This window comes from Nematolebias whitei, chromosome 7 (assembly GCF_014905685.2).
Source record: "Nematolebias whitei isolate Nwh7 chromosome 7, NemWhi1, whole genome shotgun sequence".
NCBI classification, from domain to species: Eukaryota; Metazoa; Chordata; class Actinopteri; order Cyprinodontiformes; family Rivulidae; genus Nematolebias; species Nematolebias whitei.
The window spans coordinates 7,565,641-7,590,455 of NC_056504.1; the positions used below are offsets into that span (position 1 = coordinate 7,565,641).

The 24,815-nt window shown below is 40.5% G+C and overlaps 3 protein-coding genes across 3 annotated transcripts in view; all 3 read left to right on the top strand.

Moving 5' to 3' along the window:
* Positions 1-11,397, top strand: part of cita (citron rho-interacting serine/threonine kinase a) — a 38,725-nt gene extending 27,328 nt beyond the window's left edge. The window contains exons 31-49 of the mRNA XM_037679204.1: positions 2,117-2,278; positions 2,993-3,016; positions 3,520-3,657; positions 4,035-4,215; positions 4,311-4,402; positions 4,551-4,655; positions 4,829-4,998; positions 5,421-5,465; positions 6,802-6,882; positions 7,125-7,260; positions 7,477-7,616; positions 7,772-7,864; positions 7,952-8,060; positions 8,203-8,331; positions 8,551-8,631; positions 8,714-8,792; positions 8,947-9,129; positions 10,433-10,820; positions 11,003-11,397. Coding sequence (XP_037535132.1) covers positions 2,117-2,278; positions 2,993-3,016; positions 3,520-3,657; positions 4,035-4,215; positions 4,311-4,402; positions 4,551-4,655; positions 4,829-4,998; positions 5,421-5,465; positions 6,802-6,882; positions 7,125-7,260; positions 7,477-7,616; positions 7,772-7,864; positions 7,952-8,060; positions 8,203-8,331; positions 8,551-8,631; positions 8,714-8,792; positions 8,947-9,129; positions 10,433-10,820; positions 11,003-11,026 — 2,360 coding nt within the window. The 3' untranslated portion in view covers positions 11,027-11,397. The remainder of the gene's footprint in view (positions 1-2,116; positions 2,279-2,992; positions 3,017-3,519; positions 3,658-4,034; positions 4,216-4,310; positions 4,403-4,550; positions 4,656-4,828; positions 4,999-5,420; positions 5,466-6,801; positions 6,883-7,124; positions 7,261-7,476; positions 7,617-7,771; positions 7,865-7,951; positions 8,061-8,202; positions 8,332-8,550; positions 8,632-8,713; positions 8,793-8,946; positions 9,130-10,432; positions 10,821-11,002) is intronic.
* A 4,601-nt stretch (positions 11,398-15,998) lies between these two features.
* myl2a (myosin, light chain 2a, regulatory, cardiac, slow) lies at positions 15,999-17,993 on the top strand. Its single transcript, XM_037679205.1, has 7 exons — positions 15,999-16,032; positions 16,191-16,283; positions 16,831-16,906; positions 17,002-17,106; positions 17,193-17,271; positions 17,380-17,428; positions 17,661-17,993. Exons 1-7 carry the CDS (start codon positions 16,030-16,032, stop codon positions 17,763-17,765), a joined length of 510 nt encoding a protein of 169 aa, XP_037535133.1. The 5' UTR covers positions 15,999-16,029; the 3' UTR covers positions 17,766-17,993.
* A 4,707-nt stretch (positions 17,994-22,700) lies between these two features.
* The window catches only part of pxna (paxillin a), a 33,737-nt gene continuing 31,622 nt past the window's right edge, over positions 22,701-24,815 (top strand). The window contains exon 1 of the mRNA XM_037678592.1: positions 22,701-22,730. Coding sequence (XP_037534520.1) covers positions 22,718-22,730 — 13 coding nt within the window. The 5' untranslated portion in view covers positions 22,701-22,717. The remainder of the gene's footprint in view (positions 22,731-24,815) is intronic.

Genomic DNA, 24,815 nt, shown 5'->3' on the forward strand with positions numbered 1-24,815 from the left:
TATAAAGTTTTGCTGGTCTGCTATCACCGTTGTATCATTTATGCAACTAGTCTAACAAAAGGTAAAACAGTCCTAAATCACACACTGATTTTAATATTACTAAATATTTTGACACATTTCTATAGAATGAACATAAATAATTTAAATTCAGTGATTAAAACTAAAAATTAATAAAAAAATATATATGTAAACATCGGCTTTGTGATGGGCTTGCAACCTGTCCAGGTTGTCCCCCACCCCTCGCACAGTGATTGCCGGACATGGGCACTGGTGACCCCCGTGACCCAAAATGGAATAAACGGGTAAAAAGATAATGGATAGATGGATAGATGGATGGATGGATGGATGGATATAAACATTGTTCCTTGTTATCCAGTATTTGAATATTTGGAGTACAGTAGTCCCTCATTTATCCTGGGGGTTCCGTTCCCAGCCCACCCACCCCCTGCGCGCACGATAAGTGAAAAACCACGAAGTAGGAATAGTAGTACAAGTAGTAAGTAGTAGTTTATTTTAGTATAAATATGCATATATAAAGGCATTTTAAACCTTTCCCACACTCTTGCAATATTCTAAACAATGTTTCTAAACTCAATGCTCTAAAAGAGCACAGCTTGTCATGATTTCAGCTCTCTGCCACCTGCCATGACATGCTGCAGGAGGAATGTTCTCCCTGCAGCTGGGGGCTGCACACAGGCGCTAAATCCTTCCATCCATCCATTATCTTTTACCCACTTCTTCCATTTTGGGTCACGGGGGTCACCGATGCTCATGTCCGGCAATCACTGTGTGAGGAGCGGGGTACACCCTGGACGGGTCTCCAGTCCATCACAGGGACACATAGAGACAAATGAGACAAACAACCATTCACTCTCTCACTCACACCTAGGGAGAGTTTAGAGTTCAGCCTAACATGCATGTTTTTGGTCTGTGGGAGGAAACTGGAGTACCTGGAGAAAACCCACGCATGCACAGAGATAACATGCAAACTCCACCCAGAAAGGCCCCCGGACCGGGATTTGAACCAGGGACCTGCTCGCTGAGGGGCATCAGCTCTACCAGTTGTGCCACCGTGCTACCCAGGCGCTAAATCATTCTAAACAGTTTATTTCAAATTAAAATTTTGTGCTGATTGTGCAGCTCATCCATCAATCAGCCAATTGTGCGTCATGTCCAAACTTACTTTGAAAAATCGTGAAAGAGCGAGTCCGTGAAAGTCGAACCGCGAAGTAGCGTGGGACTACTGTATGCAGAAAATACAATTTTACCTACTGCACAAGCATGTCCTGTGCCTTTGTGCGAAATGTTAATTATTAAAACTACAAAAACTGAAATGTGGACGTGAATGTACTCAGTATTCCCCATTACAAATATGGCAGAGTTTTATAATTAGTTTTATTGTAGAATCATTTATTGTCAAACTGGGGAGTGTTGGCGCAGAGGTTAGAGAAGGTGGGCATGTGATCGGAAGATCACTGGTTCAACTCCCCGTACCAACATCACAATGTGGGTGGGACAGGTGAAACGCCCATACCTACTTCCACCCTCACCTGCCCCACTCTGGACCCTTGAGCAAGGCCCTTAACCCCCACCCTCTGCTCCCTGGACACCCTAGATAGCAGCTCTCTGCTCCACACAGAGGGCTGTGGTAGCTCGGCGGTCTGTGGTTGCATCAGGAAGGACATCCGGCATAAAAGTAATTGCCATTTCTTCGTGTGACTTAGTTTGCTGTGGCAACCCCTGAAGAAGGGAGCCGCCGGAAAAATAAACATTATTGTCAAGCTAAGTTTTTAAACATCCCTTGCTGTAGCGAGTCCTTGATGCCTATGATTAAAAACTATAAGCAAAATCAAGATTAAAAGGTTGACACAGATTATGTATAAAGAAACTTTTCTGTTTTATAAAAGTCAGTCATTCATTTTTACTTAATTTTTAAACCAAAGGCTGATTTTGTGGTGGTAATCACATTTAACTTTTACGACCAACGTTAACTGCAAATTTTATTTATTTATTATTTACCAAAGAAACAAACAGTTTTATTGTATTTATTTATAATGGGATCTAATCTTTTCCAGCTTTATTTTACAATCACTTTTGTTTGTTTCTGGTGACACAGCGGCTCATTTCAAAGCCCAGGACCACGTGGCTCCTTCCACGCCAGCCCAGGCTCGACATCAGATCCTCATGTCTGCCATCGTCAAATCACCAGAGCATCAGCCCAACCCCAGCAGCCTTTTAAACCCCTCCACTCGCTGCAAGGAGACCTCCACACCTGAAGGTTAGTCACATGCACAATATTCACGCAGGAGAAACTAAATGTTGTCCCACAAAGTAATCACCCTGACTGTGAAGTCTGGATTTCTTGTCTTAAAGCTGTAGTTTATTCCCCCACAGGAACATGTAGCCTGATGCTTGGACTCCTGACTCACCTGTTTTGTTGATGTTGAGTGTTATGTTTGTGTTTTCTCAAATGCCAGTTTCACAAAGCAGGAGTATCAAGTGAAATAAAGTATCAAAATGATGCTTCAGATATTTCGCACCTGAAAAACAGATCGAGTTTCAAAGTACAGGCACAAAAGACAAACAAGAACACGGTTTTGAGTTGATTTTACTAACACTGTAGGTTCTTTAGTTGTCTAAATATAAAGCTACAGTGAAAGCGCAGGCTTTAATCTAGGCCCTCCTTTATCATAAAACTAAAACACACTTTTGATGGAGGTGATCACCATGGAAACTGAATCGCAGCTCAGACCTGTGTAAGTCGTTCAGTGGATCCCATCAAAAAAGTGTAAACAACTCAGCAGTCACCTAGAAAAAAATAAATTAATTCAACTGTACAAAAACCCAGTCAGCAGAAGGCTTGAGGAAACCCTTTGCCTGGAGTTGAACCTGCTTTGTGATGCAGGCTCGTTTTGTCCGTGTGATTCTGCTTGCACTTAGATATTGTTAGACTGCTTTCTCCTTTCTGTCTCTTTCCTCTTGCTCCTCACAGAAAAGAGGAGGGTCACATTTGAAAGTAAGTTAGGAGTCATCAGCGTATGTTTCCAGTCACCTGTACATGCATGTTGTGCTGTGGTGACACATGTCCATCATCACACTGTACACCTGTTCTGCTGTTCATTGGCTGACTGCAACTTAACCAAAGGCTTTTTTTTTTTTTTTTGTAGTTTCCAAGTTTTGACGTGACGCTATTGTCTCTCGTTGTTTTTAGATGGCTTATTGTAGGATAGGTAGCGTTTCACCCAAAAGCATTTTAATACATTTCATGCTTTTCAGCATGTGCAATCAGATTTTGATTTGGCTGTTTTAAAGTTCTGGAGCACTCTCTTATATCTGCAATTTAGATAACCAATTCATTATTCAAATTCCCTCATACTGCTTGAAAATAATCCATCTAATATTAATCTTTGCTGACTGCTGCAGCTATTAAACCCTTCACAGAATAACAATGTGGCACATTCTCCTCCTTTCAGCGACTGATAAATTTGTGCACTTCTTTTACCGTCTTTTGCTTTGCAGAGTTTGGTCGTCGCGTGAAAGAGAGAATGCATCACAACATCCCTCATCGTTTCACTGTGGGCCTCAACATGAGGGCTGCCAAATGTGCCGTCTGCCTGGACACTGTTCATTTTGGACGACAGGCTGCCACTTGTTTAGGTCTGTATTGTGCTCCGTACGTGGGCAGGCAGAATACCGAAGTGTTTCTGGGGAGTATTATTGACCAGGCAAATGAAGAGTTGTTCCTGCAACTTAACCATTAAATTAATGAGTCAGATTTGTCTGTAGATATAATTTTCACCGTTATAAGTTTTATAAAGAGACAGTTTCTTTAATTCACAAAGCAACAAAGTAGAGGCAATATAAAAGCACATTTCTTTTGTTTTCATTCTTAATTGTGAACAGCGCAAAATGAATTATATCTGTTTGCATAATTTTACGTGATATTTGTTAACTTTTGTTCTCTCAAGCCTGAATCTCTGACATCGACATGAACCAAATTAAGATTTTTCTTTCATTTACCTGTTATATTACAGAGTGCCACACCTTGTGTCATCCTAAATGCTCGCCATGTCTGCCAGCCACCTGCGGTCTGCCGGTTGAATATGCAACTCACTTTTCAGAGGCTTTGTGCCGAGAAAAGGCAAACTCGCCTGCACTGCAAGTCAAAGAAGCCGCAGGGCATGTTCGTTTGGAGGGATGGATGAAGCAGCCAAGGTAACTGTATTATACTGTAAAAGTTTAACTAAATGTGCAAAATGTTATACACAGCACATTGTTTTTAATACATCAATTTTTTTTTTTTTGCATAGAAATGGCAAACGTGGCCAGCAAGGGTGGGAGAGGAAATATGTGGTCCTAGATGGAACCAAATTATCAGTCTATGATACTGAACCCAGGGAAGGTCGGTTTACTTTTTTTTTCCCTGAATATTTTCTTTGTTGCAACATTCAAGAATACATCTCTAGTGAGGCAGTTTAGTAATAATTTAAGATTATGTGTTGCTGTATTGATCCCAGTAGATATTGAGCGGTTTCTTTTTCCTCCCCTAGACTCTGTAAAGGCTGAGGAGGAGTTCGAGCTCTGTTTACCTGATGGAGACGTGACCGTTCATGGAGCTGTTGGCACGTCCGAGCTCATCAACACCGCCAAGTCGGGTACAGAACCAGCAGCAGCTAATCCTGCTACCCAGCATGTTGTAAAAATATTAAATTTATCTTGCAGTGAATTGAAATGATCCCACTCTGTAGTTTGACTCCCCACAAAACATCTCTGAACTCTTGTTTCTAGCAAAGGAACCATCTGAAGCATGTTTTGTTCTCGTCCACAGATATCCCATATGTTTTGAAGTTGGAATCCCATCCCCACACCACATGCTGGCCAGGGCAGTCCCTCTACTTCATGGCTCCCAGCTTCCCCGACAAGCAGCGCTGGGTGGCCGTGCTGGAGTCTGTTATGACTGGCAGTCGTGGATCGAAAGACAAAGCAGAAGCTGACGCTGTGAGTGCTTTATTTTTTGTATTTTAATTTTTACTTTTACACATCTACCATGTATTTCTTCTTGTACCAGGCTTTATGGAGGTCAAAGTTAAATAAAGTTTGTAAGAGGTGTAACCACAGCTCATAGCTTTCTTGATACAAGCTTAGGTTGTAGGTAAATTCTGAGAAGTAGATTAAACTAGAAGTTGTAGTCTGGTTTAAGAAGTAATTAGATATTTTGAATGCTTTCATTCAACACCCAGCTTCACTTCTTTTTCCCGTCACTTGTTTTTTCCCTCCTCTTTCTCCTGTCTCTTTCTCTGCATGTTCTCAAAATCCACATCCTGTATTTATTTGTTGTCATTGTTTATGTGATTAAAATGTGTGTGCGTGCACTTGTGTTTGTATCTTCATTCAACTTGGTTATGTGGATCATATTATAGGCAGATGGTTCTAAAAGACAGAAGAACCTATCCCCTCTGGTTCAGGTACAGTAAGTAGCTGCATGGATGCTTGGGCTTCAGTTGTCCGACCGACTGAGCATGATTTAGCTGTACACAAGTATGCGTACAACACTGGTGCACTTTACTGCAGCTGGACACATTTCAGGGTCAGGCACTCGGTGTGATCAATGTCAGTAGTTTCCCTTAAAAACATTTGTTTTCTTAGAAAGTCACATACAATGAATAGTTCAGATTTTTTAAATTAGGATTATGTGGAAAGACTTTTAATATTTTTAATACTAAGGCCCTTTTAAGAGCTGCCGACCGCAGTTAAGATTTTTCCACAGAACCCCGTCTTAAAAGATCTGAATTATTGTTTTGATGCATGAGAGGGAACAAGCTGCTGCACACATTTGACTTTGTGTCCTATGCTGTCTTGCATGCTCCCTGCAAAAGCTGCGCTTAAGCCCCCTTTAGTGAAACATGACACACACTAAGTTTGAACGTCAGTAGGCATCAGCTGTTGGTGCTTATGTGTGGTTTTAGCTTTAGAGAGAAATGCCTCCTCTCTTCTTTTTTTTTTTTTTGTTGGATATCATTAAATAAAAATGCTTTGCCTATCAAGAAATGTTTTTTTATTTGTTTAAAAATAACATTTATATCTAAAATTGGCACTGTATGTAACATTGCATTTGTTTCATTTTTCCATAATTTTATTACATACATGTTGCCATAATAAATGCACTCAGATTAATTATCACAGCATTGTGAAATCTTTATCAGTAGATTTCCTTCCAGAGCCTTTTTTCCTTTCTGCTGCAACACACCCCAACGCTCTGACTTTCTGCTTTAACTCTCCTGCTGCTCTTTGGTCAAGACGGCCCACGAGGCCTTAAAACTCAGGTCTGGGGCCATTTTGACCCAAAAGTAGCAGGAGGGGTAATTCAGCATCTTTTCAGTTTTAGTGTTGGCTCAAACTTCCAGATTCAGAAATAGATGCACACAAAACTTTTATGTCTTCTCAGAAATATTTAACAAATTAAGAGTTTTATTCTGCTTAGCTTGTCCACACATAAATCTAGTTTGTATGGTATGTGTGGTATAAAACATTAAAAAGTACATTTTAACAAAATTAAACACATTTCTTCGCTTAACCTAAACAAAGTTTAACTGTATTTTTACAGGACATAATGTATCGGCTGTGTGGTTCACACGTTTACCTCGCAGTTTTGATGTTTTATTAATTTGGTGTTTGTAAAGGCTCTGGCTGCCTTCCTGGCTTGTTTACCTACGGTACTCTCTTGCAACTACCGTAATTTGCAGAATAATTTCTTAACTGGTCTCAATGTTGCTCGTTTCTCTTTGTTTCTTGTCTTGATAGAAACTTCTGGGTAATTCTCTTCTGAAACTGGAGGGTGATGATCGCTTGGACATCAACTGCACCCTGCCTCTCACTGACCAGGTACATGATTAGAATATAATGGAATAAAATAGACCTTTATTGTCATTGCACCTAAATACAACAAAATTTGGGTTTGCTTCCCAGAGCAAAAGTAAAAGCAGTATAATATAAAACAAACGTACAACACAAGCAGATTGATATTACATTAGATGTCCCTTTATTAGACGTGCTCACTGACTGCTACCTCAATAATTGTTTCACCTGCTAAGTTCGTATGATCCCTTTGTTTGTTTTTACTGCAGATTGTCTTGGTTGGCTCTGAGGAAGGGTTATACGCCCTCAATGTCATTAAAAACTCTTTGACCCACATCCCTGGCCTGACCTCAGTTTTCCAGATCCAGATCCTAAAGGAGCTTGATAAGCTGCTGATGATCACAGGTTAGTAAAATCCCAGTAAACGGAAGCTATTGTGTTAAATATTCAAAGTAGCTGTTGGTTCTTTTTCTAAATCAAATAATGCCAACACGCTGTTCACAAGATTGCACCGTGTATTGGATTTGCTTGTGTGTCTGGACCTAATAGCTTGTACAAGAAGTGAAATGAACTGAACATTGTACATCTCATTATGGAAGACATGGTTGTTGTTTCATTCAGGGGAGGATAGAGCTTTGTGTCTGGTGGAGATCAAGAAGGTGAAGCAGTCTTTGTCCCAGTCCCATCTCCCAGCTCAGCCTGACCTCAATCCCTTCATCTTTGAGACAGTGAAGGGATGCCACCTCTTCTCCTCCGGAAAGGTGAGTCAGGCTGTTACTTTAACAGAGCAGAATCCCTCTAGACTGTCATTCATTCAGTTAATTAGCTGAACTTCACAGTAAAAACTCAGCACTGTTTTGTCTAATTGCAGATACTTTACTGCCGGACTGACTGCAATTGTTTTTTTTCTTTACAGATTGAAAATGGGATCTGTATCTGCGCTGCTATGCCTAACAAGATTACAATCCTGCGATATAATGAAAGCCTCAACAAGTTCTGCATCAGAAAGGTATATAAGCATCAGGGCTTGATGCTTTACTTCAGAGAGCTATGATGTTTAGGGGGTAGCTTACTTCATCTTTGTGTCTATTTACAGGAGATTGAGACATCAGAGCCTTGCAGCTGTATTCACTTCACCGGCTACAGTATCATTATTGGCACCAACAAGTTCTATGAGATTGAGATGAAGCAGTATGTGCTGGAAGGTAGGTTATTAACATTTGAGCTGTTATTTATTTATGACCAGATGTTATTTCAACATAGTTTACAGCAGCATGATTCAGTTACCTTGGGGTTACCCAATTTACACCTGACCACATGACTAACACCAGTGATTTGTTTCTGCAGAGTTCTTGGATAAAAACGACGTTACATTAGCTTCAGCCGTCTTTGCTGCATCTTCCCATAGCTTCCCCATCTCCATCATCCAGGTCACCACAGCCCCACAGAAGGAGGAATACCTGCTCTGTTTTCATGGTTAGACCCTTACCTGTCCGGCTACAGCTCGTGGAGTTCATTGTTTACAAATCTAAATACACCTACCTGAGGATAAGCTAATATTTATTATTCATGTGAGAACCACTAAACAAGAAAGAGGTTTTCCTGACTCTTTGTTTTTAGTTTCTGTGGCATTGTTTCATCTTTCATGTTCAGTTTTTTTAAATTTTGATCATTAACTGGAATTCTGTCGTGCAGAGTTTGGTGTGTTCGTGGATACATACGGCCGCAGGAGTAGAACAGACGATATCAAATGGAGCCGTCTGCCTCTCTCATTCGGTCAGTGTAAATTAGTTTGTACCTTTTACTCTATCTAAGGACAAACGTATAAATAACACTGAGCTGTATTTTGGTTTTTCAGCCTACAGAGAGCCCTATCTGTTTGTAACTTACTTCAACTCTCTGGATGTTATAGAGATTCAAGGGCATGCTGCTCTTGGGTAAGGCTGATCTCTGGTTTTATCTACCTAGTCATAAATCAAGCATCTGAAACACCCAGACTAATTTAAGCTATTTTAAGAACTGCATTGTAGTTTGAATCCTACTTTGTTTCACTTTGAATGAATTCTTTTAAAACTTCCTACCTCTGTCTAGGCCACACTCTTATGCACACTTGGACATCCCAAATCCACGCTACCTGGGCCCAGCCATCTCCTCTGGAGCCATCTACTTGGCCTCATCTTACCAGAACAAACTGCGGGTCATTTGCTGCAAAGGCAACTTGGTGCAGAGTCAGGAAGGTGGAGGAGATCTGCAGCGCAATGGCTCCGGACGCAGGTGAGAGCACATAAAGACAACTCGGGGTTCTGTTATCTCTAAATCTCTTGGCTGTTACTTGTTCATTTTATCCACAAGACACTTTCTGAACTCTTTATTTACTTTTCATCTTGAATCTTTTTTTTTTTTGCCTTAAACTGAAATGCGTTGAAGGCACGGAACATCAGAATCTGTAAAAGAGTGAAGTGGCATCAACATTTGAGCCAGATTTAGAATGCAGCCTATTACTGTGACGTCCTGATCTAAATCCCCACTTATATATTTTATTAGTTTTATTTTTCTGCAAATGAAAACCTTTCATTCCTTATTTCACTTTGCTTTTCTGCAGAAAATAAAAACAGATTATAAAAACACCCAGAGGAAGAAGTGACAGTTTAATTTGTTTCAAGCAAATAAATTCTGCAGAGAGGAAATAAATCTTGAGACGAAGTAAAATAATCCTAAATAAACATTTACATTTGCTCCTATTTGTTGGATTATTTGAGCAGCTTGGTCATTTATTAGTTTTCGAACAGTTTCACTCTTTACAGAGTCTGAAGACTGTACAGTGAGAATGTTTTCATGATGTCCTCTTTTTTTGTATGTTTATTATTTGTTTGCACACTGGTGTTGACGGGTCTCTGGACTGAACTGGCACTGAGGGCACAGGTTGGTGTTCACAGGTGGTGATGGTTAGATCAACCTAATGTTTAAACTTGTTGCTGAACGGGAAAGTAACACCTTCGCTTTGTTTTTTTGCAGGAGGAAAGGTTCGTTTTTTATCTGTGGAAAATCTTAATATTTGTCTATTTTACCTTTAATACTGTTTTTGATCTCGAGGCTTCAAGTTCCCAGGTTGTGTCAGAACGGGCATTCAGCTTTAAACAATTCCCACGTCTGTGCTGACCCTTGCTAATGGAAACAGCCTAAGGAAAACAATGAACTGCTTTATTTATTTATTTATTTTCTGTGAATTTAAAAAAGGAAAACTGCTGAATAAAGACATCATTTAATGCGTTGGTACTGGTCTCAATTTAAAAATGCGTCATGGCTTTATTTGCTCTTTAATTATGTGTGTCAACCACTGACTCAAACCTCGTTTAGCTATGAACTAATTACAGCTGATGGGTTTGGTCACTTCTGTTCTCAGATAACTACACACATGATAACTAATTAATTTGGCCTGATTGTGAGTCCATCACCCACTCATCATCCTCCCATCAACCTGATTTCCACAGTGCCCAGCAAAGTCCTCGACCTGAGACACAAACGCTCCTTTAACCAATGCTGCGTGCATGTCTTTACACCTGATTCTTCCATACAGTCCCAACAAGCGTGGGCCCCCCTCCTACAATGAGCACATCTCTAAAAGGCTTGCTGCCAACCCTCTAGTCCACGGAGACCCTGGCACACCTCACCGCTACAGAGAGGCTCGCACAGAGTTTCGACGGGACAAGTCCCCCAACCGTCCACTGGAGAGAGAGAAGTCGCCCGGCAGAATGCTGGAAAGCCGGATCAGTGGTTCTCCCGGCAGGGCCATGGCTGACCCCCGATTAGAGCGGTCCCCGGGCAGGGCCATGGCAGACCATCGCATGGACCGCTCACCCGGCCGGATGATGGATGTTCGAAGGGAGAGATCTCCTGGACGATTTGAAGAGAGGCAAAGGCTTCATACTGGCTCTGGACGCACACCCATAAACCCAGTTAACAAGGTTTGTCACTCGTCTCTGCCTTTGTACCATCACATTAATTAACGACACTTTATTTGGTTAAGAAAATGCAGAAATGTCTTTTGGTATTGGGGATTGGCTGTCGGTCCAGAAGAGAACTCGAGTGGGAGGGAATATTCTTATAAGAGCTGAGCTGAATGTGCGTTACTGACTTTGTCTTGCAGGTGTGGGACCAGTCATCTGTTTAGAGGCTGCACAGCTACACATCCATCCATCAAAAATGGAGACATTCAACTCTGCAAAGAGAAAAGCAGGAGCGGAGAATCAGTGAGAGTTACCATCTCAAAATGAAACTGCCACATCTGTTCTAAAATTAAAGGCATACACAAGAAAACAACAGTAGCTTTCAGGAATTAAATCGTTCAGATTAGCTTTTTTTTTTTTTAATGAAGATCAATAAAATGCCATATTGAGCACCTGAGCAGGGATTTTGTTGATTTTAGCAGGTACTCTGCTCCAAATGTGGATTAGCAATTGGATACAAATCTGAGATGAGTTTTGTTAACTTCATGGAGGCTAGAAGAGATAAGCACAGCCATAAAACCTTATTTTTCAGTCATGTCTAAATTCATTCAACCTTTATTTATACAGGTTAGTCCCATTAAGCCTTGGGGACTCATTTACAAGAGAGATCTGCATATTTGCAGTCACTACTAAAGGGTGGTTGAAGTTGATCAGAAATTATATAAAAAATAAAATCTGTCCTCAGTAGCTACATAATATCAGGACAGACATGTAGCAGGTCGCCTCCGTTTCCTGCCCTGCGACGACATGTCGACACAATCAGCGTCGGCTAATTACCAGTACAATCACTTTCAGCTCTGTCAGCAGCTGACAGGACTGGGAAGGAAAACAAAATCCATTCAGTAAAAGTTTGGTACGTGAGCCTTTCTTAACCAAGACGCTCAACAGAACCACACGCAGGATCATCGTCTGCTCTTTATAGCTCGACACGAAAAGTGCACTACCCACAATCCCCAGCAGCAACGGAGCAGCATCTTTCTAATCCTTCAGATCACAATCTAAGTGTAAATAGACAAGACATAATTTTATATATATACTGAGAGGGAATTTCAAGGCTGGAACAGCCATGTCTATTTTTGTTAAAGAACAAAGTGATAAAGTGTCCTCTTGAATGTCCAATGAGTATTCTTTTAACATGTCCTAGCGTCTTTATCAAGTGCGTGATTGTATCTGGATCAAACTTGTGTATGCACACGTCCATTTGTCAAAAGGCAAAACCTCAGTGCTGAATATGAAGGAATGTGGGGAACAGATCATGTTTGAGGCTTACAACATAGTATTTGAGCATTTCTTTTTGTATAGTGTCCCTTATTGTTGTATATGACCTGAAAAGGTCAAAGGTGAAGACGATTTTTTTCCCCTCCTGATTTGTAAATGGCATGGATATGTATATCTGAAATGAAACAAAGTGTTGTCTTCTGCTTCTGCCTCATTGGGTTCTAATTTAATTGCACAGAGGAACAACAAAACACACGAATCACCTCTTTATTTCAACTATTTGCTCAGTTAATTAGTTTAACAATTATTACTAAATCTCTTTTTTTAATGACACCAGTTAGTCTAATTTGAAAATGTTTCTTAATTCCATACGTGCTTATTTGGTTAATTTACCAAGACAAGTTAATTTCTAAACATCTTCTTTTGCTTTACGATAATTAAATATTTTTGTTTTTCGATCGATCATGTTCTTTTAAACGAAAGTGGACGAGATGCCTCACTTGAGTTTGCCCCGTTTGTCTCGACATTTTTGCTCTAGAAAGGAAATTTTTATCTGCGGCTGTTAAGATTTTTTTTATTTATTTATTTTTTACTTCCTGAATGTACTAAAGTAAAGCAGATGGAACTGATTTGCTGGTTTTTAAATGTCAAAAGGAAATGCGACAAATTGCACTCACGTTCAGCTGGTTCTTATAGGACTCTGTACAATAGGGTTTATCCATCTTGTTTTGATTTTATTTTTTATATTTTACATTTCCTAATGCTTTACATCATCCAGATTATAATGCTGTTATGCTGGATATGAACTTGACGTCTGCTAACAAATGTTTAATTAGCGTTCCCTGTAGAGATTTTGTCACAGAATATTAAATATTATAATCATTGTCTTTCACTTCTAATTTGTGCCTTTTGTGTTTTGATTGATACTATAAATTTTACACAAAGAACTCTAAAACTCTTCCTATTTCTCTCTCCATAAGGTCACATGTGCAGCAGTTTTCTCCTGTTTTCAGACTAACGCTGCTAGTGAAATGGCGATTTGTCCGCGCTCATTGTGTTATAAAAGGCAGGCCTATTTTTAGGCGTTTGAATGCAGCGTTCAGACAGTGTGACAATATCCTGCCACAGTAGCTGCAGCGGCTGCTCAGATCCGGGAGGGGCAGAAGAAGAAAAGTTAAGAGCACCATCTGTGTTTGGTCACCAGTGAATCGTCTAATTCTGACCTCCTTGTACACACAATTGTTGTGAGGTGACACCCACAGCAGCTGCTGTAGGCTCACCCAACTGTAGTTGGAGCCTGACTCTATATAGATCGCACACACACCTGTGGTCTCACCTCCCACCCTTGGCCCATTTAGCTCATTTTCACTCACTTACGCTTTTCTTGAGTGGGAAGCCACAAGTGTCAGCTGATGACCTGTTAATGGAGCTTTGAGACATGGCACGTTGTAAGGATGTGTTCGGTGTCAGCAGGCTCGCACTTTAGGATCACAGCTTACTGCTGTTGACATCCATAAGCTTTGTCTCAAATGCTTTGCAGCAGACTCCTCGAGAGAATTGTACACAACATCTGATGTGTTTCTCTTGGTTTCTGTACGTACTGTCATTATTATCAGTGAAAGGTGGGCAATAATGTTTGTTGTCATCCGTTACCAAATTATCTCATGAACTACAGTATGAATTTTAATAAAAACATTCTTAGCTGTACCTCTACAACTAATAACCTTTCAAGATGGCTACCATAACTGACCTTCGAAAACACAAAAATGGCTACAATTTTGTGCTAACTTTTAACGGGATAGTAGCTGAGAGAGTTGCACAACACAAGTGTTACTCATTATGGAAGAATTGTTTTGAGTCAGTACAGTTCAAAATGGCCACTACATTTATCAGCAATAACCAACACATGTCTATGTCTGAATTTTTCAGAATTGGGCTAAAATTGAGGTCCTGAGGCAAAAGCTTGGAGGTGGGAGGAGTTTGGTGAGGTCCTGGGTAGAGACCCTCAATCTGAGGAGATTCTGTCAAACCATCAGGCGGCTGAGAAAACATGGAAAACAACATTTCACCCACTCAGTGTACAAAAGCTCTGCGTCAGCATGGCTACAGGGGTGGATGAGATCCACCATGAGTTCCTCAAGGCTCTGGATATTGGTGGTCTGTCTTGGTTGACATGCCTTTGCAACGTTGCGTGGACATCAGGGACGCTGCTACTGGGTTGGCAGACCAAGGTGGTGGTCCCACTTTTCAAAAAGGGGGATTGGAGGATGTGTTCCAATTATAGGGGCATCGCTCTCAATCTATTCAGGGCTGCTGGAGAAGAGAGTCCCATCGATGGTCCAACCTCAGATCCAGGAGGAACAATGTGGATTGGATCAAGTGGGGGAGTTAAAGTGTCTTGGGGTTTTGTTCATGAGTTGGGGAAGAATGGCACGTGAGGTTGACAGACTGTAGCTTCTGCAGTGTTGTGGACACTGCTGAAAGGGAAGCTGAGCTGCAAGACAAAGCTCTGTTTACTGGTTAATCTATAAGTTCCTATCTTCTATAGTCGTGAACTTTGGACAATGACCGAAATACGAGACTGAATACAGAGGGTCAAAATGATTTTTCTCCACACGACAGCTGGACCCTTAGGAATGGCACGAGAAGTTTAATTTAATGGGAGAGACTCAGAGTAGAACCGCTGCTCCTCCACATCAAGAGGAGTTGAGGTGGTTTTGGCATATCTGATCAAGAGGAAGACCCAGGACATGCTGGAGAGACCGTCTCTTGGCTGGCCTTGGAGCACCTCGAAATCCTCCAGAGATGTCTGGGCCTTGGTGCTGAAGCTGCTGCCCTCGCAACACAACTCTGGAACAAACGTAAGATGGATGGGGAAAAACTAGATGTAGTAGCTGAGAGTCCATCACAACACGTACTCTGAATGTGACATCTCTCAATAGATCAAACACTTAAACGTAACTTTTTTCCCCAGAGTTGACCTAAATTGCTACAACTCATTTCTCATAAAATCATTGTCTAAAGCTGATATGCATTCCTCCAGTGAACGCCAAGCTTAAAATTATTGCCCTTTTTATGTTCACTCCAGTGAAAAATACGATAAAGGAGTTAAGAAAGCCAAACGTAATTGCCCTGAACATCAACATATGTGCATTAATCTTTATACGGTTCTTGTATTTAGAGCGCAGTCGCATTATAATGTGACTGTGTGGAAAGACGAGCCCACACCAGCGATTTGAAGAAGCTGAGGAGAAATGTGAGTAAGTTTGGCTCTAACTCAGTCCTGACAGGTCACTGTATTACACTTAATCAGATGGTGATCTTCAAGCACTCATCCTTTTTTTTTATCAGTTGGGAACTAGAAATGATCGACTCGCAAATCAGAACATCAAATTACAAGTTGATTACGATGTAGCCAAGAGCTTGTGACATCAGGACCTAACCGTTACGTCTTCAGGAGTGTAGGCTTGTTTGAAGATTCCTCAGATGAACTTCTGTTCCTCTAACATTTTAGCACACAATTTCTCATCCGCACTGACTTTAAAATGGACAACTTGGAAAATACAGTGTTCTTAAGCCTTGTGTCATTCTCTGCCTTTGCTTGTTAAAGCTGCACCATTTTAGACGTGTAAACCCGTTGCAGTCTTTAGTTCAGACAGTCCAGACATTGATCTGAGTGAGCTTTAACCTTCAGTCCGCTCTTCGTACTCCTGACCCCGTTATTCCACTCGTCCGTTGTTACAACGAAGGCTGTGTGTGTTTTTCTTCATAAGCATACGGTACTACAAGTGCTTTATGAAGCATCATTTACCTGTCACTTCCTAAAGAGGACATAGTTTATAAATATCATCCAGTGAAGCTGTAGCTGGGGGGCTACAAAAAGGCCACCCACAATCTCCCCCATTGTTCACTGACTCCATTGTTGGTCTGCCATCCCAGCTGCTCGGCCATGGTAAGTTAGATTTTATGTCTATATTGAAGTTGGTAGTAGCTTTGTAAGTGTTAATATCTCAAAACTTCTAGTCGCTAAACGCAATGACTTTGCTCTGGTCATTAACAAAGATCAACTGTACATAGCATCTAGACTGAGTCTCACATTTGTGCTTAAAGGCCCCCAAGAAAGCCAAGAAGAGAACAGCAGAGGGAGCCAACTCTAATGTGTTCTCCATGTTCGAGCAGGCCCAGATTCAGGAGTTCAAAGAGGTGAGAGCTTCAGAACCAGCGTTGGTTTCAGCCACGGGTTCAGAATGGGCTCAGGTGATGTTTGAAAAGGTGGAAGTGATGTTCATGTTAAAAACTGCGATCCGAGGGTTTCTATATACGGATTGATTGCGTAAGGCGGCACACGTTGAGGTGTCCGGCTACTTCCCGTCCTTGTCTTTTTTTTTTTTCCATTGTTCACGACTGTAGCATCCATCTATTTTCATGCTGCTGGCTTGACAACAGCGAGGCTTGTGGTATGTTGGTATGAAGGTCGGTGGTGCCCAAACATTTAGACCCTGTAATCAGTGATTAGGCCACAAATGAACTGCTGTGTGTGTCCCGGATGCCAGACAGAATCTGAGAAGAGGGGCTTACGGGTTATAAATACTTAACGGTCTCCATCTATAAACGTGATTCAAATATATATATATATATATATATATTTCAAGGACAGAAATATAATTTAGAATGTAAAGATGATTGTTCTTGGCTGCACTGTGGTTTCATCTAAAATGTCGCTCAAGAAGACTCTGTGTTCGGATCGCAGGCCTTCACCATCATGGACCAGAACAGAGACGGCTTCATCGACAAAAACGATCTGAGGGACACTTTCGCTGCTCTGGGTACATTGACGTCAACGCTCAGATATCTTGGAGATGGCCGTCTTTCAGGTTTAATTTGTGCCGTTTGTTTGTGTCGTGTGCGTTTGGGGCCGCAGGGCGTCTGAATGTGAAACAGGAAGAGATCGACGAAATGCTCAAAGAAGCTCCCGGCCCGATCAACTTCACTGTCTTCCTTACCATGTTTGGAGAGAAACTGAAAGGTAAAGACACAAAAGCTGCAATAAACAATGTGATTATGGTTTAACTACGTATTTTAGGAGGAGTTACAGCTCTTTATTGTATGCAGGCGCTGATCCGGAGGAGACCATCCTCAACGCGTTTAAGGTGTTTGACCCTGAAGGAAAGGGCGTGCTGAAGAAAGACTAGTGAGTGATGCTTCTGACGATAGTCCACTATATTCCAGTTCATTGCAAACAGAGCTTCATAATCTTCCCCCCCACACAGAAAAATCTCCTTTTCTTTCCCCTTTCCAGTGTGACACAGATGTTAACAACACAGGCCGACCGGTTCTCCGCTGAAGAGGTACACTGGTGTTTTTAACACTAATTATCATCATTATTACAGATTGCTTTGTGCATGTGGGTGAGCCTGAAAAAATATGAGGATGAACGTCATCGTGACAGCCAGCTGCTTCCACGTCAGACGCATTTTTGTGCAAGAACTAAAAAAAACAAACTGTGAATCATCCCACCCTTTTTGTGCAGGCTGAGTAATTTGGTGGTTTTGTCTGCCTTTCCCCCCCCCTGTTGGCTAGATGGAGCAGATGTTTACTGCCTTCCCCCCTGATGTGGCAGGAAACCTGGACTACAAGAACCTGGTTCATATCATTACTCACGGAGAGGAAAAGGACCAAGAGTGAACCGTTTTTTCATTTATGTTTTTGCCTAATAGAAAGTCTGCCTCTTGAAGGAGAGCCGTGAACAAAATACAAACTCAGCTCTTATGTTGATTTCATAGTTTTTTTGCACAATGAGACCGCGTCCGGATCTTAACATGTTATTTTTAAGACTCTAAAAACAGACAATTAGGTGATTTAATACAGCATGCTCTCTTTCCCCTTTCTGTTTTATCAGTTTATATTTCCACAATCCCCAGACAAATAAAATGTATTGTCCTCATCAGTTTTTATTCCCAAAGTTGCTCTACTTGTTTCTTATTGTTAGACTTATGTATGTTTAATAAATCTTTTTGAAGACAGTTACCAGCCTGCTTTTTGGACCAGTCTAAACATGAGAAAGATGATACAGAATTATCGTTTTATTAATTCCAGGTTTTTTAGTACAACAGTAGATGACTGCTGTTCCTCCAAGAGCTCAACCAGGAAATACTTGTAACCAGAGTTGCACAAAAAAAAAAAAAGATGTGTACACTATGTTTGTCTGCCGAGACGCAGGGATTTACTGAGACAAAGCTCTGTTGTTATTTTAGTGTTGTGTAAATGTGAGGAAGGTCATGCTACACTGTGGAGTCATACAGGCGGCTGGCTCCCAAAAGAATGGCACCAAGTAATCCCCACCACCTTCACCCATCTCTCGCTTGCCAGACCTTGACTTTGTGGCGTGGGGAGGTGAAAATCTCTGGTTGCTCCTGCAGGTGTCAGGGGCAATGGGGTGGGGACACCCGGCTTCACATTTATCCTCTGCAGGATGGACTGATCACATGACTGGGTCAGTCTGATTTTTTAATGTATATAATATAATAAAGACATCAGTGTCTGTGAGGGTTGATGAGCATTATAAAAACAATCCTCGCACACTGTCCGGTGCAGATCTTCACGACCGGAGCTTCAGTGAAACATCTGCGTAAGCCTGTGTCTGTCCTTGCAAGTAAACTGGGTTAAAAACGTACTGTCTTCATGTGTGGCTCCTTTTTTTTGTAACGAGAGGATATTTTTATCCAACAGATATTTACACAAGTTTCTAGTTATTTTCAAGTTTTACTAGCAAAGGCAGCAGCTAACTTGGCATTCTGGTGCAGCTTGAGGTACATCCTGCTGAGCTGTATTATTGTTGCTGGACTGTAAAACTGACAACAATGTAAAAGTTTTGTTTTTTTTGCATAAGCCGCTGTAAACAGTTTAAGATGGTAACTCTTTAAAGTTGACAGTGTTTCACTTCGGACTGGGCTTTGATGACAGTTAGTTCATAAAACCAGTCAGAAATAAACCCCATTTCTCCAAAACTGATAGTTTAAAGAGTAATATTAAAAACTAGTATCTCACCTGGCTGGGACTGTTTGAGACACAGACCTGCCTCAACGTTGCAAGAAAATACACAGATTTGTAAATTCTGAGAGTTTGCAAACGACAGCTTTGATGGAAATCTCATTAGGACCACATAAAACCCATTAAACCCCAGTAGGAGCCATAATGGTGCTCCTCAACACTTCAACCTGTGGTTTCATGTAATCTTTTCTCCAAAGAAGCTTAAAAAGTGTGCTGATGGTGCAGTTACAGGCTTCAATGGAGAATTAACCCTGTGGCTAAATAGCATTTAGGTTACAACCATCCAGGAGGAATAATGGATGAGTTTTCCAGTAAAATGTGCAATTTTTGCCGAGTGAGTCTTTTCAAACAGGGCCCACTTTAGCTACTTGGAGAATAATGGAAATACTGTGTGTCTGTAGCATCTTCATTTCTTTTAGCTGTTTTTACTCATGTGATGGACTTGCGACCCGTCCAGGGTGCACCCCGTCCCTCACACAGTGATTGCTGGACATGGGTACCGGCGACCCCCGTGACCCAAAATGGAAGAAGCGGGTAAAAGATAATGGATGGATGGATGTTTTTACTCAGATTGCATTTGAGCAAAACAGACAAAAAAGTTATCTTAAGCATAAGTTTAATGTTTATACTTCATTTTATGCTATGCATTTACAAAATGTTGCTAATAATGAATGAAACTTACCTTTAAAAGCACGAGAAATAAGAAAATACAAAAGTGCAGATAAGAAGTGAAGTCACTTTGAAATGCTTCATCCCTTTCATAAATATCAGTACAGCAGATAAACGCTCATAACAAAAATAAGTCTATCCAGTTTAGATGTACACGTTAAAGAAAGAGAAGAGGCCGCCTACAGTCGTCTTTAGATTCTCTGCGCTTAACTCGACATCTTGTAGAGACTAAAGAAATAGCTTTTAGGTGAATCTGCTGTTTGAGATTTGCTAAAGCAGTTTAAACTTGAGTTGTTGTGTCTAAAATAAACAGAGCACTACCAAAATCTAAAAGAAGCACAATAGTTAATAATTAAAAATAACAAATATTAACTAAAATATCAAATACGCTAAATGGTAGCTGTAAGCTACAAGTAACAAAATGCTAGCTAAAAGTGACAAAAGCAAAAGGCTAAAATAAACTAAATATTTTGCAAGTCTTGTTAAAACCTAAAAACAGCAAACGGCATACAAGAAGATAAAAGTATCAAAAAGCTAGAAGTTAAAAGGAACATAACCAAAAGCTTAAAGTAACAGAATGATAGCTAAAAGTTATAACAACAGACAACAGTTAAAAGCTAAAAAATAGCAAACAGCCAGCTAAAAATCATAAATTGAGAGCTAAAGGCAGCAAAATTGTAGTTAAAAGCTAAATGTAATAAAACAAGACAAAGATAAAGGAAGTAACAAAATTCGAAAAGAACAATGTTTTAAAAAAAGTGATGAGATCAAATTTTTATAAATTTAATGTTCAGAGCTACTCGAATAAGAATAAAAACTGAAACCAAAGGTCAAGCACTCATCTCCTGAATAAGCTGGATGTTTTAATATACGAATATCTAAAATAGTTCAAAATCCATATGAAAATGGCAGGTAAACAGAAAATAACAACAGTTCTGAATAAGCTTTCACACAAGTAACATTTTAAAACTATGCAAATTATGATTTTTTTTTATTTATTTAATTCATTTTCTCATAATTTTGACCAGAGGGACAAGTTCATTCCATTGTTTTTAATTATTAGACATTTCAATCTTGTTTGTTCAAAGTAAGATCTGATTATTGATGGAGCTACTGCCACCATGTGGCTTTTTATTACGTCTGCTGTGATTTGGCTCTTGGTCACAACATGAATGCAGAAAACCTGCAAAATGTTCATGTTTGTCTTGTTATATTGTCAGTTTTTATGCAATAATTCACAGTATATATGTTTGTCTATGTTATGAAGTGATGGCAGGAACTAACAAACACATTACGGACCTTCTCTGGCTCTTTGCCCCGCAGCCACTCACTCCACCTTTCTGTTCTTTAGTAGCTGCTGCAGCTCTGGATGGTAACAAAAACTAAACAACAAATACTTTTTTTTTTTTTGTATATTTATCTGAACATAACTTGTAGGAATTTCTGCTTTTTCCAGCTGTCCATCTCTAGGAACAGATACAGCTCCAACTCTTTGACTTGACCTCATGTCACTATGGTTTTGGAGCAATGTTTGAAACTCATATTTGTTGTTCTTTATCTTAAAGTGAGAACATCTTTTTATAATTTTCATTTCCAATCCCATGACTTTCATCTCTGCCTGTGCTCCTGTCTTATCCATTTTATATTCAGTTTATTAACACTTTCTGTAAAGTCTATTTTGTTAAGATTTTTAGGATTTTTCTTGTCGGACTGCAATTTTGTTTTCTGTTTTCAGACCTATTTGAAAGGTACACAGACCGAGGACAATCTTTTAGTTTTTCCTGACTCTTACAAAAACGATATCGGATTTTTCCACACCTTGACTAAAGACCTGAGCTATTTTCTTTAGATTTTAAAATGTACTTATTCATATTTTAGTGACCTTCTTGGTCCGCACAGGAAAGTTGAAACGGAGACAGAAGAATATTCATTCAACCTTTATTTAAGCAGGTAAATCCCATTGAGCCGCAGGGATTCATTTACAAGAGACCTGATTTCAACAAAGAATGACGACAAGAGCAACAACAATAGACAGCCACAAATAGGCATACAGATTTTTTTTGTTTGTTTGTTTTTACAAATAAGATGGCAAAAAAATAACAAAAACAGCTAGATTATAAGGCGAATGTAGAAAACTAAAAACGTGAATATGTCTGCACTGGTCCTTGCCAGGAGTCCAACAGATTTTTAAAGCCACTTAGAGAGGCCAAGGTCGAGAGCTTGACCTCTCTAAGAGGCTTTAAATAAATATATATATATATATATATATATATATATATTATAATAAGACAGAAATTAACAGGGAGGGAATTAGAGAAGACAATACATAAAGAAAATAAGAAATCATACAACCAATAAAGGTTAGAAAAAACTAAAATATAGAGCATAAACTGATATTTTTTAAATAAATATATAAAATAGGAAACAAGAAAAAAAAACAATTGTAGGAAAATAGAGGGGAAAAAGTAATTAAATGGGGTTAGTGACACAAAATTATTCCAGTTAGGAGTTAACATGAGTTATTGATTTATGCTACATTAGTTGATCAATGATTAGATTTTTATTATGTGTTTAAGTACATTTGCTGTCAGTCAGTGATGTAGTGCCAAGCTCTGCCGCTAGATGTCGCTGTCTCCTGCGCGTTGTGTGGTTCAGCCGGCCGGGGGGCGGGGGCGGCTGGATGAACTGTTGTTGAAGCCTCCTGTGGGGGTGCCGCCGCTGCTTCTGAGTGTTTGAAGACTCGTTAAGGGGAGGACTTAAAAAAACTTCACATCCAGCGAGGGGTCATCATCCTTAGGAGATTTTTTTCTTCTTCTTCTTCGGCACACAGGAGCTTTCCAGTCCAGCTGCGACCTTTCAGAGAGTGAAAAAAGAGGACTCGGTCCGGTTCTCATCCGTTGGAACCATTTCCGGCCAACATGGATGATTTAGGTAAGTTCGGTTCGCCGTGAACGCAACATTGAAGCGGCGCGTGCGAGCTCACCGTCACTATAAAACGACAGCGACGCGAAAAAGAGAGCCAAATAAACGTTCGTGGAGGTAGACAACTGTTGTTACCGCTTTCAAATTCCCCGCACCAGCTTAATGATCCAGGTTGAATTAAAAGCAGTGCGAGTTTTATTTTTTTAAGACCTGCACGTTTCAGAAATTAGCCTCGGTTAGGATAATCAACTGCGCGTGTTAGCTGGTTTTAGTTAGCTGACGCGTCTGGGTGAAAACAGCCTGTGCTGCATTGGTCCGAGGCAAAGTGGGCTCGATCAGGCAGGACAAACACTCTCCCGTGAAGTTTTTCTCTCACACTGGAACGACACGAGAAGACATCCGAAGGGACGCCAAGCCAGCTGTTTGTTTTGATAACCAGTCCAGCTGCTGGTGGGCCAACAGCTGTGGCACCTCCCACACATCTGGTTGTTGTGGGGTGTTGTATGTGAATCCAGGAGAGTTGTTTTCGTTTCTCTGCTAAGATGAGATGAGCTCAGTGAAGGATGCACCTTGTGACAGCCTAAATGTGAAGCCTGAGGGGCCAGATCGTTGTGGAGTCTCCATCTAATGCCAGCTCTTTATTTGTTTGAAGTAGGTCCTAACATAAATCAAACTACAAAAAAAAAAAAGCTCCTAGTATTTCTTGAAGGATTACATATCACCTGCTTCCATTCATACCAGTTTACAGTAACATCATGTTTTGGTCAGACCTTGTAAGTGAAGTTATGAATGATCTCATGGGATATTGTGAGAGCTCACCAGATGTGTTGGGGATCACTCTTCAGCTACTACCACACTAAATTTTAGCTTAATATCTGTAAAGCTGACTGAGTTGTAGCTTTTTGAGTGTCATTTAGCTCTGGTAGTGGACATCTTAACTTTCAAAATGGCTCTTTTCTTTGTTAATCCACAATGGGGAAATTCATTCTCTGCATTTCTCCCAAGCCACATACACTGCCTGACCAAAAAAAAAAAAAGTCGCCACCTGGATTTAACTAAGCAAATAGGTACGAGCCTCCTATTGGATAATTACTGCATGGATTATCTTTCAGCTGCAACAAGTTATTTAACCCCAACTGATGCAATGAGTTGCTTCTCATTTCTTAAACAACCACGTTGAAAGACACGTCGCGTGGTCGTGGAAAAGACGTCAGTCTGTTTGAGAAGAGTCAAATCATTGGCATCAAGCAGAGAAAACATCTAAGGAGATTGAAGAAACTACTGAAACTGGGTTAAGAACTGTCCAACGCATTATTAAAAGCTGGAAGGACAGTGGGGACTCATCGTCTTGGAGGAAGAAATGTGGCCGGAAAAAAAATCCTGAATGATCGTGATCAGCGATCACTTAAACGTTTGGTGAAATCAAATGGAAGAAAAACAACAGTAGCACTCAGGGCTGTGTTTAATAGTGAAAGTAAGAGATTTCCACACACACACACAATGTGAAGAGAACTCAAGGGATTGGGACTGAACAGCTGTGTAGCCTTAAGAAAACCACTAATCAGTGAGGCTAACTGGAAAAAAGACTCCAGTTTGCTACGAAGCATAAAGATCGGACTCTGGAGCAATGGAAGAAGGTCATGTGGTCTGATGAGTCCAGATTTAACCTGTTCCAGAGTGATGGGCCCATCAGGGTAAGAAGAGAGGCAGGTGAAGTGATGCACCCATCATGACTAGTGTCTAGTCATCAATGCAAGATCTTGGTGAAAAATTAATGCAACACTGGATGGAAATAGATCTTGTGACATTGAAGAAGCTTCTAGAAACAATGACACAGTGAATGCATTTTTTTTATTTACCCATTATTTATACAGGTAGTTTCATTGAGCCATGAGAACTCCTTTTCAAGAGAGACTTGTTTAAGGAGCAGATGGTGGGGGTTAAAAGCCTTGCTCAGGGGCCCAGAATGGGGCAAATGAGGGTGGAGGGAGGTGTGGGTGTTTCACCTTTTCCACCCACATTTTGATGTTGACTGTACCGGGAGTTGAACCTGCGACTTTCTGATCACAGGCCCATCTTCTAACCTCTGCGCCA